At 29.4% G+C, this 15,956-nt stretch overlaps 1 protein-coding gene across 1 annotated transcript; it reads left to right on the forward strand.

The window, feature by feature from the left end:
• The first annotated feature begins 10,600 nt into the window (after positions 1-10,600).
• On the forward strand, positions 10,601-12,196 carry LOC122589394 (cyclin-dependent kinase inhibitor 7-like). The gene is made up of 4 exons (XM_043761688.1): positions 10,601-11,253; positions 11,389-11,450; positions 11,664-11,816; positions 11,932-12,196. The coding sequence occupies exons 1-4, from the start codon at positions 10,933-10,935 to the stop codon at positions 11,999-12,001; spliced, it is 606 nt and encodes a 201-aa protein (XP_043617623.1). The 5' UTR covers positions 10,601-10,932; the 3' UTR covers positions 12,002-12,196.
• The last annotated feature ends 3,760 nt before the right edge of the window (positions 12,197-15,956 follow it).

Raw genomic sequence — 15,956 nt, forward strand, 5'->3', positions numbered from 1 at the left:
CCATACAAACATCTTTACATATCCTTACATATTTATATCCACTAAAAATAAAAATATATAATGTAAGGACAAGTAAGGACATCCTTAAAAAAAATCCTTAGTTTTGGACAAGCTTCAACGGCAAAGGATATCCAATAGCACCTAAAGGCACCCAAAGACACCCCATTTGAGATAGCCTTACATTGGTAATAAATTATGTATGTTTTGTTGTGGATAGTCAAATATTATTCTAGATTTCATATTACGTTTTATCAATGAAAATAGGCACTTTTATAATTTATCTCAATACTTTTACTTTAACGTCTGCTTAATAAAATGTACACAATGGTTGATGTTTTTTTCAAGTAACTTTTACTTCGTCTTTAGGTATATGAATCCGATATTGAGGTGTGGTGATGTTAAATTATATATTGTATTATTCTTCTCGTCGACTCGTCGTGTACATTTCTATTGTATTTGTACAAATTCAGTTATACTTTTAATTACAAGAATATCTCCAATAGTAAGACTTTTTATAGGTTAAAAATTAAACAGATCTGTCAACTTGTAAACTTATAAGTGTATAAACCTAAAACCATCCATCCTGCACAAAATTCTAAAGCTTTATGAATGAACTAGTATTACAAATTAAAAAGATGTTCGTAACACTTCAATTTTTTAGTGCATTCATTTCGATTACTTAAAGAATCTTTTCGTAAACCTACTATTATAAATACTTTAGATATGATAAAAACCACTTTTAGAACAACATTGTTGTAAATAGCTTATCTTAGTTACACATTGTGTAGATTTATCAAAAAAGAATGTAACAAATATCATTTTACTATTCAAATACCAATAAGAGTATAAGGGGGTGTTTGTTATTGAGATTGCAAAATAGATTTTGCGTTTTCAAAATAAATTATGCGTTTTCAAAACTGCGTTTTAAAAAGGCAGGTAGGTACATGCTTCTTTAAAACTGCATTTTCATAGCAAAAAAATACTTTTTTACACAAACATTTTTTCAGATTATCTGCGTTTTACGAACGTAATAATCAGATAATCAATTCAAAACGTATTTCCAAACACCCTCTAAATATCATTAGATCAAAATATATATATATATATATATATATATATATATATATATATATATTACTTTTAAGTTCTATTCTAGCTAATGTAAATGTGGAAAATGATATTAGTACCACTCACTTTAACGGATTTAATATCATTTCCTAATGTAAATGGGTTTAATCAATGGTGGAATAGCCCCAACCTATTTTTTAATTCTTAAAATGTCAACATTATTATAATTATCATTATTAATCATTGTATTTTGTTGTAGTTTATAACTCAAATTAAATGTGTCCTCAAATTGACATGCTACTAAAGTTTTTGAAAGGGTTGTGTAGAAACATTACGAGACAAATTTAAGATATACATATGTTAAAAAAAATGATAGGTAAAAAACACAAGGCACGTTTTAAGTTATACTTTCATACACGTACATATCACTTTGGACTTGTTAGACTAATAGAAACTCTGATGAAAATGATAAGAGGATTTATAAATCGCTTCAATTTCGATGAAATTGAACGATCGATGCCGCTTATTATAGAAACTCACACATACACAAAGTAGATAATCATGTATAGCATGAATATTATTCATTTATATTATATGAATTTAAATTTTAAAATATATTTTGAGAGGACACTAAATTACTAAGGTTTTAGGTAAAATAAAACAAGTATTAAAGTAAAACAAATAAAACAATAGATTTTTCTTCAATGAAGATCACCGTGCATCATGAAAATCATCGTGCATCAATTGCTTCGTGAATCTTCGTGCATCATTTTAACCATGATCTAATGGTCAAAATCTTGTCTTATTTGTTTTACTTTGATACTTGTTTTACATTACCTAACCCCAAATTACTAATCACCAAAGAAGTGATAAGTCAGGCTTTCTAAAAAATTGGCAAACTCATGCCTACCCGACTACCTTAACCAAGCATAATATGTGATAATGCTAGAATCGAGCTTAGCTTAGAATGTCGTGGTATTGTATACATTTACACTAAAAAATTTTCTTAATCCCAAGAACATGGAAAACTTTTTTTTATTTTAAAGGTGAATTTTGCTTGAAACTTCGTGTCATGATTCGACAGCGAGAGGTCTAACATACGTTGTCTTAACCGAGTCCGCGTTAGAAAGCTCCCTCGAGATAGAAATGCCTATTTCAAATACCCAATGAGGGAAAACCATTTACTAATCCGCACAAAGGCACAAAGATTAATAGGGGTAAACCCTGCCCTCTCGAACATGAACCTGAGTATACCCAAGTCAAACTTTCATAGAAGGACTACCTATATCTCAAAGTTGGTGGAATGGAGATTTGAACCTGAGACCTATAAGTCACCAAAAGAACTCTAAACCACTACACCAACTCATTAGTTATCGCTTCTTCCTTTATAGCATTTGATCTTAATACCAATAAAAAACAATTGGCCCAAAATATAGTAAAATCCAATTACTCAATCGCAAATTCACAATGTTAATTCCAGGGGTGTTGATGGCTATTTTGTCGATAAAAGAAATATAAATGAACTAAATTTCATAATGCATAATTTTTCAATTGACTAATAACAAGCTTAATAAATTTTAAATTATTTTTTATCTAAAAAATCTTTACATGCACTTCATTAAATTTATCTATAACTAAATCTCTTATTACCGAAAATCAAACTTTCCTATATTCAAAAAGTCGTTCAACAATTCATTAACTAATCTCAAGAGTGAAAACGTTAATAGAACAAAACAGTACAAGTCGATTCGATCATATCCTAGTGTTCGAACGTTGATTTGATCGAGTTTTAACTATACACACCATGCCAAGACCATAGTTCTTAAGAATCATATATATATCGAGTACAACTTCTGACTTCTAGGCAAAAACCATGTTCAATGCCATCATCAGATTCCACACCAAACAATTCGAAAATCGAAACTAGAATCCAACAAAAACCGACCCCAACTCTAAAATACCTTCTTCATAGCATTCAAAAACCTAGCATTCCTCGATGTTAAATGAGATCCTACCTAATTCATATGTGTATATATAGACAAATTATTAATAGCATATAATTGAAGGGTTTAAATCCAATTATTTACGGTACAATTCAATTATTAGTATACCTTATGTCACTTCAACGAATTCAAATCGAATTGATGAAATTGTACCCTCAAACAATAGACCCAAATTTTCCTTTGCCAAAGTAAAAGTCATCGGTTCAAAGTTCAAACACAACAAGACAGTTTGGACCTACTCTCTACTTTCCTGAAGGTGACTTTCCCCCATGATTTCAAGCCTTTTGCCATGCAAAGTTGCAATCAACAAGCCTATATGAATAATTATTTGTTAGAGTTTTTTTTAACCTAGGTATCCAACTAAGCTCGTTTTGTGAGCCGATTAATTGGTGACTATCTTTCTTGCAGATAGCCTGGAATCATCGCAGGTGAACCTCTGTGGTCACAAGAGATATGTTTATTTGCTTCTAGGATTCGAACTTATGACAACATTAATTTTCATAATTTCAATTTACTCTTAGAAATCAAACTTTTACAACTAATTTTTTCCCATATTCCTAAATACATAAAAAAATAAATCCATGGCGAAGAATCAAAAACTTCATGAGACAATCATTCTGGCAGCTGAGCGAACGACTTTGGGCCAAAGACCCCTACGTCGTGGGCCACGACCCCATTGGGGCCAACGACCACTCCGGATGACCTACTATTCTTGTCAAAAAAACTAAACTCAAACCCAACTTGTATAATAAGCAAACTACATTACGAAGAGACAGACAGCTATGAGCCGGTTTGAATTAGTGGTTATAACCTTTTTGCCACATATTCACCATGATATTTACATTATGCACGATTCAAAGAACATTTCGGAATAAATGTAATGAGATTTTTAGGGAGTTTAATTAGGTCACTTGGAATGAGGGCCAAAAAGCAGAAAAAGTCATCGTTTTGCTCATGGACATAGTGTTTGCCTTTAGCGGTTTAGCCTAACTAACCATCTTTTCCACGACTACTACAATATGTCAATTTACAATAGCTTTTCCAATTACTATATATTACTTTTACTAGTTAATCAACCCGGATTAAATCCGGGTTATTTTATAAATCTTTTAACAAAAAGTAAGTAATATGTTATTTGTGTTGTTGATAGATTTATATTTAATTTGCAAAAATGTATAAGTTTATTAACTAAGAGCTGCACTAAAAAGGTTTAGACTTAAAAAAAATGTTCTAGTTATTGTTGATGAACCCGCAAATATGTGCCAAAGTTTAAAGAATTTAGCCGGAAAATGGCTTGTGGTAAAGACAAAATATACTTTAACCAGACGTGTTGGGAATTTTTTTTTTGTCAATTCGGGGGAAGTTTTCAGTAATAATAGTAATAGAAAAAACACATTAGCACAAACAAATATAACGACTACTTAAAACAGAAAAAATACAAGTATGCAAATTAAACTAAGAAATTTTTGGCAAGCTTAACAAGATAGTTGTTTATAACATGAAAATTCATAGTTAAAGACATATAACAGATGATTTTTAAAATTAAAATATTAAAAGACACAAATAAAAACATAAAAACAATTTATTTATTAAATTTTTTCTGAGAAAATGTGTGAATAGAAAAAAAAAAAAGAAAATATATATGACATCATGTACTTTTATAAATATTGGTAGGAAATAATTCAAGCTTGCCACATCAGAATTTTTCTAAAAATATATTATATAGACAATCTTGTTTTATTATATATAGAGATTTTAAGAACTAGATTATTAACTCGTGTAATACGCGGATGAATATATATAATTAAGACATGTTATCTATTATAATATCAAATATTGATTGATTTATATATAAAAAAAAATGTTGAAAGAGTGATGTTATCATTATTATAAAAATTATTTAAGCCCACTATATACAAATAATCAAAGGGGGTTTGTAATTACGTTTTAAAGTAATTATTTGATTATTACGTTTGTAAAAGTTTATAATCTAAAAATGTGTTTGTATGAAAAAGTGATTATTTATTATGAAAACGCAGTTTGGAATAAACATGTACACATATGCTTTTTTAAAACGTAATTTTGAAAACGCATATTTATTTTGATAACGCAAATTTTATTTTTGTAAACACAATACCAAACACCCTCTTAGTCTTATTTTTTTAAAATATCTTAATATATCAACAGTATAAAACAAAATGCATAAAGAAATATTTAGGAAAAATTCCATAAAAAGGTAACCTATTTACATGAAATTCCTATTAAAGGTAAACTATTTTGTTTTCGTATATTTAAAGGATCCTAATATCCTATTTTAAAAAAAATTCCTAATAAAGGGTATATCGTTAGTTTTTGACAGACAGAGCTCGTTAAGTGCCACGTCACCGATTTCACGTCATCATTTTTGATGACGTGGCACTTGACTTTGACCGACTCATATATATATTGAAATTAGGCCGGTCAAAGTCAAGTGCCATGTCATCAAAACTGATGACGTGACATCGGTGACGTGGCACTTAACGAGCTTCGTCTGTCAAAAACTAACGATATACCGTTTATTAGGAAATTTTTTGAAAATAGGATCCTTTAAATAGACGAAAACAAAATAGGTTACCTTTAATAGAAATTTCATGTAAATAGGTTACCTTTTTATGGAATAAACCCAAATATTTATTATGTGGTATTATAAATGTTCTATACAAAATCATAATTACAAATAACTTTTTTAAATTTTAATCTGTAACAAAACTAAATGTATGTTTTATATTTGTTTAGTTACATAAATTTATACTTTTAGTAAGAAATGTATGAATTACTCGTGAATATCAAGAGATCTGACATACGTTGTCTTAATCGCATGTGTAGTTTGATTAAATTGGTTAACCTTTACAACACTACTATAATTACGAAAGCTATATAAAAATTTTAATATCAAAATAAATTAACATTATCTTAACTTAAAGTAAAATATTGGAAGTGAACTTTTCGTAAATTATGGTATTAAACTTTCTACATGATAACATAGGATGTTATATAATACATTATGAAATGAACTTACATACTTAAATATTTAAAAAAATTTATTTTATTTTGCCTAATTATTTCATTTTCAAAGTTTGACAAATATCACAATTTTTATATCTTAGTATGTTAAATAGTCGATCACACCACTTGCTTCATGCACTAATTATAGTTTACAAATTATATTCTTGAATTTAATTTACCTAGAGGTTTTTTTTTTTAAAGAGTTATCCACCACCACATACCGTCTAGTCATATTTTTAGTACTGATAATGTCAAGTTAATTATATTAGACTAAAATGGGTTAATTTGCAAATTACTTTTTCCCAAGAACTACTGGATTTTGAATAAAAATATAATCATAATGATACAAATGTTTTTATCAACATATATTATAAAATATTTGTTTCTTTTTTTTTCAACTAAGTAAAATTTATTTCCCCAAAATACTATTTTTTTATTCGTTATTTTAAATATCTCAACTTAAAATATCTTTCAAATCTATTGAAATACTTATATATACAACATTTCCCCTTAACTCCTAAAATAACTAGATTTTTTTAACATTAATAATCTATACTACTTGTCATCACCGTCACGACCAATCACAACCACCACCTATCACCGTCGTTGGCCAATGCATTGTACAGTTACCATTCCATTTATAAACTAAAATGGCTCGAATATAAAGAATTTATCACAAAACATTGATAATTCTGTGTCCCAAAAAATTATTCTAAAATCCTTAAAAAGCTATCAATACACTTTAGAGCACACAAATTATTAATCACTTTAAAAAGCACAAGACTATTTACCTAAATGACATGCTTTCCACTTGAATACACACACATTATATACATATAAATATAAATAAATTTAAGAAATGAGGGCTCAAATCTGTTTTACAATCGAAACATTGCGGAAAAAAACCATAAGAACAATAAAAAAATTGCTTAAAATTATAAAGAGAAAAAAAAAAAATCTTTAATAACAATACATGCCTTAAATTGTTTAATTATAACAATGCCAAATTCTGATTTTTAATAACGATGTTGTTTAAAGAAAATTTCATTTGAGTAAGAGTGAAAACCTTCATCCGATAAATAGTGTTTTGAAATTATATGAAATATATAAGAGATCGGATGATCCGTTGATAAATCGTCTAATGGATAATGTTGAAATCATGTCTGAGATGGAATATTACTATTATAATTTTGTGATGGATGTAATTTTTGTATCTGTCAATTTTATTATAATTTTTATAAGATATATTTTAAAAGAAATGAATATTATTATGATGCAAGGAACGAAAATTGTTATTATTATTATTATTTCAATAAAAAGAAAAAATTGAATTGAATGAATATGTAAGTCGGGTAACAGATTTGATATTGTAAGTTGGTAAAAAAAATTTTCTCTCAATATTTAACAACTATTACTAACATTAACAATTAACAATGGTTTATATAAGGAAAATGATGTAAGCCGATTGATCATAAAGTCACAATTTAATATTTTTTTTCATTCAAGGGTTTATGCTTTTTCAAAAATGAATTTCATGCCTTTTTTATAATTGTTGGGAGATATCGTGCGTATACATGCAACTGCCTTCATATATAATTGTTGAAATAAAGACCACAACAAACTTCTTTGTCGGACTGGATTAGACCATTTTCCATCAAATTGCCTTAAAAAGATTCTGACTGAAAGTTTTGTAAATAATTTATCATGAATAGGAGCCAAGACACTTTTTGCGATTTGTATTTGATTTGATTTTAGTTTTCCCCACAATAGGATGAAATTTTGTTTAGACCTCAATAAAATAAAAAGTGACAAGTTGAGTTACTTTCCAGATAAAAAGCCCTTCATTTTATTCAAGGTTAACTTGTGGTATAAATCAATCTTAAATTTATTTTTCAAAGATGTGGGGAACTTCAACTGTTTGACTCACAAATAGGATTAGAAAACTTATTTATTACGAGTAATTTCCCTCTCTTATCATGTTTTAAATTTTTAAAGTTTAATCTTTTTAACTTTGACCGTAAATAATTATGTTTGTGTTTGATAAATACTTCATGAAACTTGTATCAGTTAATTGTGTTTTATAAGTGTTTTCAACGATATAATTTTCATCAAATTTTATATAACACAATATATATATATATATATGGTCAAAGTTTATAAATAAAGATTTTTAAAATTCAAAATATGACACTTATAATGGGACGGGGAGAATATTATACTTTTTGTTGAACAGAAATGTATGTGGATAGTAATATCCAAATTTTAAAGCGTAGTGTGTAACTATTAAAGCATTGATTTTGTAACAATATAATAATACTCGTTGTCGAGATTTAAGGTAGACTATTTAAAGAACATTATGTGAATAGTGATTTCACCATTCACAAATTGACATGTGTACTTTTTTTATTATTTGCCCTTTTAATGTGTGAAATATAATCGAATGTTAGGATTCTAACATATGTTATCTTAGCCGGATTTGTGTTGAAGAGACCCATCACATCAAGTATTCACAATTTAAATCCGTTGATGAGATATCCCTATCATCCAAATATTTGGATGGAAAACTTACTCGATCCCATCATAGGTGAAAATCGATACATGCAACGACCCCAAAATATGTCTATCAATGAGATACCCTATCATTGAGAGATTTAGAGGAAAAAACTTACTCGATCCGATCATAGGTGGGAATTAATACATTTACCCACTCCATAAATATGCCTATTGTTGGAATCAAACATAAGTAAGGAAACATGTTTTGCTTGTCACATGGTGATAACTTTTCATTTGGTTCTTTTAGGTTTTAATCCGTGTTTAATCCGTTTCCTAGCTTGTACAATTTTGTTTTGTTTTGAATTTTGGCGTTCTTACATAAAGTGAATATCTATAACTATTTATAAAACAACCTAGGTATTCTATTTTTTGGAATCTCTTAACCTCTTAAAACATTTATAGTATACATCTTTTATCTACTAAATTACTTTCATCAACTCTTTAAATCACATAAATTATTTTACATTAATTATCTATTTTACTCGCCGTCGTTGCCACTACAAGTTACCACCGCCACGCAACCACCTAAACCGTCGCATTGTGCGGACATTCGTCTAGTATATATATATAATTATATATGTATATATGTATTTGATATTGTAAATTTTTGTACGTAATAATAAATAAAGATATATTTAATATGACAAATTTTTTATTAAAAAAAAGTTGTGATAAGCTTGTTTTGGTGTTGTCTTTAAAAAATGAAATTGTATTTTCATTTTATTTGTTTCATTTTTTATTTGATATTTTTGGAATTTGTTTCTCTAAACTTTTTAATTGTTTTCTACTTTTGCATTTCATAAAAATTTACATATATGCATTTGATATTGTAATTTTTTGAATATGGTTGTGACATGGCCAATAAATGAATATATTTATTAATTATATGACAAACTTTTTGTTTTGAAAAAAAGAAAATGTGAAAAATATGGGTAAAACTTTAATTTACCAGGAAAATAAGTTAGTCATGTGACAATTTTGAGAACCTTTTGAGCAGACACACACACACACATATATATATATATGATAAATTGAGTATCAATTAAACGATTATGAATTCAACCTCATTAAACCAACATAAACTGTATCAACAATAGTCGTATTTGTAAAAACTGAAGCCGCACAACACGCTGGCTGAACTTTCTAGTTAGTATAGTATTCGAGACAGAGTATGAAGGTTGTATTAGGTGGTAAGTTTTTTAGAGTAACTCACTATCTATTAATAGGTATAATTGGAAGGTCACAATAATGCCCTCATCATTCATTCATGTTGATTCGTTTTTCGCCTGATTATGAGTGCACATTATTAGGCTTGATGCCTTGATTCGTGGTCAGCTTGTGATGATATCACTCATGGTTGAAAGCAAGCTTCTTCTCTTTTATTATTATTTTTTTAATCTTAAACTAATTATTGATAGTAATGTATTGAGGATATTATATGAATGATGAGAAAGGATTTTTCTCTATACAAAGACCGACAAAGAGTGATGGTACATTGTGAGTGTTCCTATATGTCACAACCAATGATTATTCGATCCAAATGCCTAACCATTCTTATCAAACCAAAAAATAAGAATAATAACTAATGAAAGCACCAAAAGAATATTTCTCTAACCTATAGTATAATATAGTATTATCACTAGCGAAAGTAATGTAATAAATAAATCAAACACATTGAAAAGAAAATGAAAGACACGGAATATTTGCTAATGACCAAATCCACACCAAACTTGCAGCAAACGAAAACAATAAACGTGCCACACTAGTCCTTTTCTTGACAGGACCCTTTACCGGATATCACCGGTCACCACATATGGTATTTTTCTCCAAAAGTCGGCGTACAACAAGCCACAGCCTAAGAAAATGTATATTTGTAGACATTCTGTTATAACGGTTCCGTTAACTTACCCAAAAATACATATAGGTAGATACAGAATTCTGTATCTATATGTTTGTGAGAGTGAGTGTAAACCAGGACCACCGCCACTACACACCCACACACCAATTTCGTTGATGAAAAAATAGCTTTTTAAACGGAATCTCTGCAATAATCATCAAGTTTCTCTCTCTAAAACTAACTATTTCTCACTCTAGAACTAACAAAACAGCAAATAAAATCAGAATCAGAAAAGAAGATATTATTCTCTCTACTGATTTATTAATACGTACACGGTACACCACACACCTGATTACGCATCACACGCTATACATACATATATAATACATATATGTATATGTATCTATAGGTCTACTATTTCTATAAATGAGGATATATACAACAATAACGAAGTTTAGTAGTAATAATAGTAACAGAGGAAGTGAGGTATCTGTAATGGAGGTTGCGCCGTCGCTTTCATCTCCGGCGACGACTATCGCCGGAGATAATGATTCCAGATCGGTTAAGAAACGTAAGGTCGGTAATGTCGAATTGAGGACATCTTCTTCATCGAAATCGGTAAGGATTACAGGCTCTGATAACGAAGATGTGTTTGATGACGTCAGCTCCGGCGATGTTAAGGCGGCGTCGTATTGTTCAAGTAATGGAGAAATTATGACTGAGAAACTGAATTGTTCAGATCTGGAGGTATATAGTCATTAATTTCTGTATTTATTTACTGAATTTATGATTTATTGTGTTTTTATTCATTTATATATGTGGAATTAATTAATATTGAATTTGAATTTTGAATTTTGAATTTTTTTTTTTTTTTGCTTGTAGAAGGAGGATATAATTGAAACAACAACAAAAATCAGATATAATTGGGGGAGTGTGAGAGAAAGGTATATTTCATTTATTTTTCCGTTATAATTTCAAATTTATATATAGATACTGATAGATATAAATATATACGTTAATGTATATGTATATATATATACACACGCACACACATTTATATAGAGTATCTTCTGATCTATAACGGCGTTTTCATTTCTTCTTACTTTCTCTCTCTATAAATTTCAAAAATAGAAATTAATGGCTGATAATAAATACAGAGCAAGTGAGATGAAGGAAGATGAAACAGGGGAAGTATTTGAGTCACCGGCGCCGGTGAAAACAAAACCGCCGGTGAAGATGCCACCGCCTGATGAAATTGAAGAATTCTTTGCTGCTGCTGAAAAAAATCTCCAAAAAAGTTTCAAGGACAAGTAAGTTTTTTATTTTCTAAAAAATCTATATTTATTAGTGATTGAAACACACACACAAACACATATATTTATATATTCTGTATCTATATTCATATAAATGTGATGAAATTTTCAGGTATAATTTTGATGTGGTTAAGGAAGTTCCATTGGAGGGTCGATTCGAATGGGTTGAAGTAAAGAAGTGAAAATGGTGAAGATAGTGGCAGTAATTTTAGAGGTTTAATTAAGGTTAACACATATCCACTGTAAAAAAATTGGTTTTTGAGAGTTTAGATGAAGGGGGTAAAAAAAAAAAAAAGAGGTACAGTAACAGTACTTACTACTACTACTATGTGAATTTTAACTTTTAAGCATTTTAATATGAATTGATGGTTCAATTTCATACTATCTTTTTGGTCCAATTACAAATTTTTGATATATGGTTGACTGATTCATATTTTATTGCTTGCTGCTGCTTGTTAAGTACAAATGGGATTGTGGCCTTGTGGGTACTTGGTTTTAATTCTCCCCCATATATTTCGTTTCTGTATATCTCTGTAATTCTTTCTGATCGTATAAATGTACAACTAATAGAGTTGACATTGCCCTTTCCACTAATTTTACAGTTGTATATTCACTGTAAAGGTATTATCTCTACATATAGTATATACCATATACAGTATATACCAACAATTTATCAAGAAATTAAAAAAAATTACAAACTTTTCAAGTGATACTTTCTAGTAAACAAGTTTCCCTTTTTTCTATCTTTTTGCGTATGGAAATGGAGTTTTTAATTTTCAGATATGTTTATTTTTTGACCCAATAAAGCAAGTTGCTAAAATATTTGACATTGATTATAAGCTAATAATAACAAACTCGAAAGGTAATTTGATTTTTGAGTAACAATTTTGGTGTTTATGAAGATGAAAAATGTAACAGAGTAATGAAAGGGAAAGGGGAATTGAAGGGGGGTTTGGTTGGTGCCAAAGTTGTGAGGGGAGAAAGTGGGGATAGCCAAGTAACACTGACGCCTTGCCGTGTAAGGTACGGACACGTGTAATCATAAAAACGGAGCCCCATGTGGATGCATCGTAGTATATCTTTCCGTGCGGGGTATAATATTTATTTGGTTGTTCGCTTTTTCCCAACTTGCATCACTAAAAGAGTGAGACTCATTCATCGTATCCCCAAATTTGGCTGCTTTTTTTTTTTTTTTTACTTTTAACTACTATCAAATAATGCCCCGGTTATGTCGAGAAGTTTTAATAGCCAATAGAACATAGCTATACTCGTTTGTATCAACTAAGTAGGGTAGCCTCGGTCATTAGTCTCCGTTTTTGAAAAACACTCACTCAAAGGCCCATTACGATACTATTTGCTACATTTGTTCCTTCTAGCTAGTAGAATAATACTACTCAAGAAACTCGATTCAAAATTCTCTACTTTCATAAATGGCGACTCTTTTAACATATGACGTTATTACTAGTGTAAGCCAATAGTCTTTCGGTGTATTGGCATTTCCACTCCCCACAATCGCTCAATTGACCTTGGTCAACAAGGATTTTGCTAGTTAGAGTGTTACCGGTACAAATTTGTTCCCACTCGTTGGCAGGGGATTCTACTTGGGTTCGTGGAACAACAAGGTCAAGGTTTTTTCGACATCCTAAACCTTTTGGATGGGTGGATAGTGGATTACTAGTGTAATCAATGTTGAGCGTGTTGGATTTACGTTGAGCATGTTGGATTTACATTTTAAGTGCAAAGGGGTTGGTTAAGTTATGAGTGGGATATTGATTTTTTTTATGTTTTTACCCCGGTAAAAGGAGACCACGTACATTCCTCACCAAATGTCGAGAAGGTTTCAAAAAATGTAGAGTTTCAATGCAAGAGTATCCTCACATCACAATTATGTAAAACATGAAATTCACTTTCTGCTACAAAAGATGTAAATTTCTTTTGATATGGGGTCCTATGTACATAAAGAAAAATAAAGTTACGTGCATAAAGTGTAGTGGGAAAGAGGTACGAACTATGGTGAATCTTCATAGCCAACTATGTTTATATTTGGATTATGATATATATATAGCCCTTTTCACACATAAAAAACGAAAAGAAACTAAGAAAGATTAATCATCTGATAAATCGGTCATTAGTTTCGCAAAAAAATAAATGAAAAGATGGTTTGATAGAATTTTGTAAGTTATAACTAATACATATCAATTTCTTCTACATGTACTAAACAAACCACTATTGATCACGAGTTAGGATGTGACTATGTTAAGAAACAAAAGGTCTCAACTGATATTGGTGTTACTAATTGAAATCCAACCAGACCATAACGCACTAATGTCCAAAGGTTTCGGTTTCTACCAAAAGAAAGGTTACTAAAATTGATGTTGGAGTTGGGCACTTAATGATATACCCGAGTATTTTTTTTTAATGAACTCCAAAGCCTCTCTCTTTTGATAGCTTGTTTTCGTCGTTTCGCGAAACCATTTCTCATCATTCTTCTCACTGACATTACCTTATCCTTAGTGATTGTTGATACAGTATTTTTTGTTGATAATAGTTAGCACTTTTCAGTCAACTAATTTTCGTTGACTAATTCATTTCTTTTCAAACACATTCTTCATTTCTTCACTTTCTGTCAAATTCTTTTAATTCATAAACTCTCACTTTCAATATTCAAATTCCAATTAATTTTTCGATTCATTCATCCACTTTCATCCAAGTTCCTTTAAATTAAAAATTCAACCACAAATCATTTACTATTCGTTTCAACGTTTTTCATTCACCTTTGGTGATTAGTATTTTTTGTTTCATCACGACGATCGTTGGTCCTCTTCTAGAAGATTTTAATTAATTTTAGTGCTATACTTTTCTACACGTTCTCCAATTGTCGACATCTCGTTTCAAAAAACATTTAGGCATGGATGGATTGTTTATAAAAAAGATTTTACAGATATCAATTTCAGTAATTTACACTTATATCAATTTCAGTAGTTATTGTTCAAGATAGAGATGTCAAATTTTCATCCAACTAAAAGAATGAGTACAAATATGTGAATATTAGAGGACTATTATTAAGATTAGTTGAATGTTAGTATAGTTAGTTGTTAAATACCTTGCTTATTCTTAACTTACATTAACAAATATCTTTTTTATATTTCCTTTACATTTATATAGATAAATGAATCTATAATATTACTCCCTCAATCTCACTAAACTTGTACATTTTTAAATTTCCAAAGTCAAACTTTAAGAACTTTTATCATAAATATTTTTATTTGTGTTATAGAATATTTGATAGTAAAAGTTATATGAATTGATTGTATTTTAGATGTGTGTTTCATTGGTTATATAACAAAAATAAAAATATTTATGGTCAAAATTGTTAAAGTTTTGACTTCGAAATTTTGAAGTTGACAAATTTAATAGGACGAATGAAGTATTAACTTTTTGTTACAAAGTTACTCCAATAGATTATATAACTAACAGAAACCATATAAGTAAAAAAAAAAATTAACTATAAAATAATGTGACACTTTCTCATATTGCTTTCATACATACGAGTATATGACATGTACACTAGCTAGAACATAAACTGCCCAGCGAAACAATAAAAGTAAAGAAAACATTACATATTAGCTACAAACTAAAATGCAATGCAAGAACTCGTCTTCAACATAATGACGAGCCCCATCCCCATGGGCAGTTAAATGAATCTATTTTCTCCAAATCGTTTCTCGACTTTCACCGTTTCCACACTCGTTATTTCTCAAATGTAATGACAGAGAACTCATTAAATATATACTTTGATATACACAAAAGGTGGAGGGAACATATGGGTCTCATGATTTTACTTCAGAATAAGTATAATTATAAAACTAATATAAACGTTGGTAGGCACATGCCTATGATGTGATCCCACCCACATTCTTTGGTTTTAATTAATAAGTACACCGATCGGATTATATCACGGATGTTTTGATTTGAATATAGAAATTATAATAGTACATATTTATGTGGAAATAAGTATGCAATTCTACATCCGTCTATTATACGGATGTGTAAGGGCAAAGATGTAATCGGCTAATTTCATCGGTAAGTTTTATTGGCAAGTTTTGGCAATTTATAGCATGTGTATTGACAAAATAT

Source organism: Erigeron canadensis, chromosome 2 (genome assembly GCF_010389155.1).
Source record: "Erigeron canadensis isolate Cc75 chromosome 2, C_canadensis_v1, whole genome shotgun sequence".
In the NCBI taxonomy this organism is placed as follows: Eukaryota; Viridiplantae; Streptophyta; class Magnoliopsida; order Asterales; family Asteraceae; genus Erigeron; species Erigeron canadensis.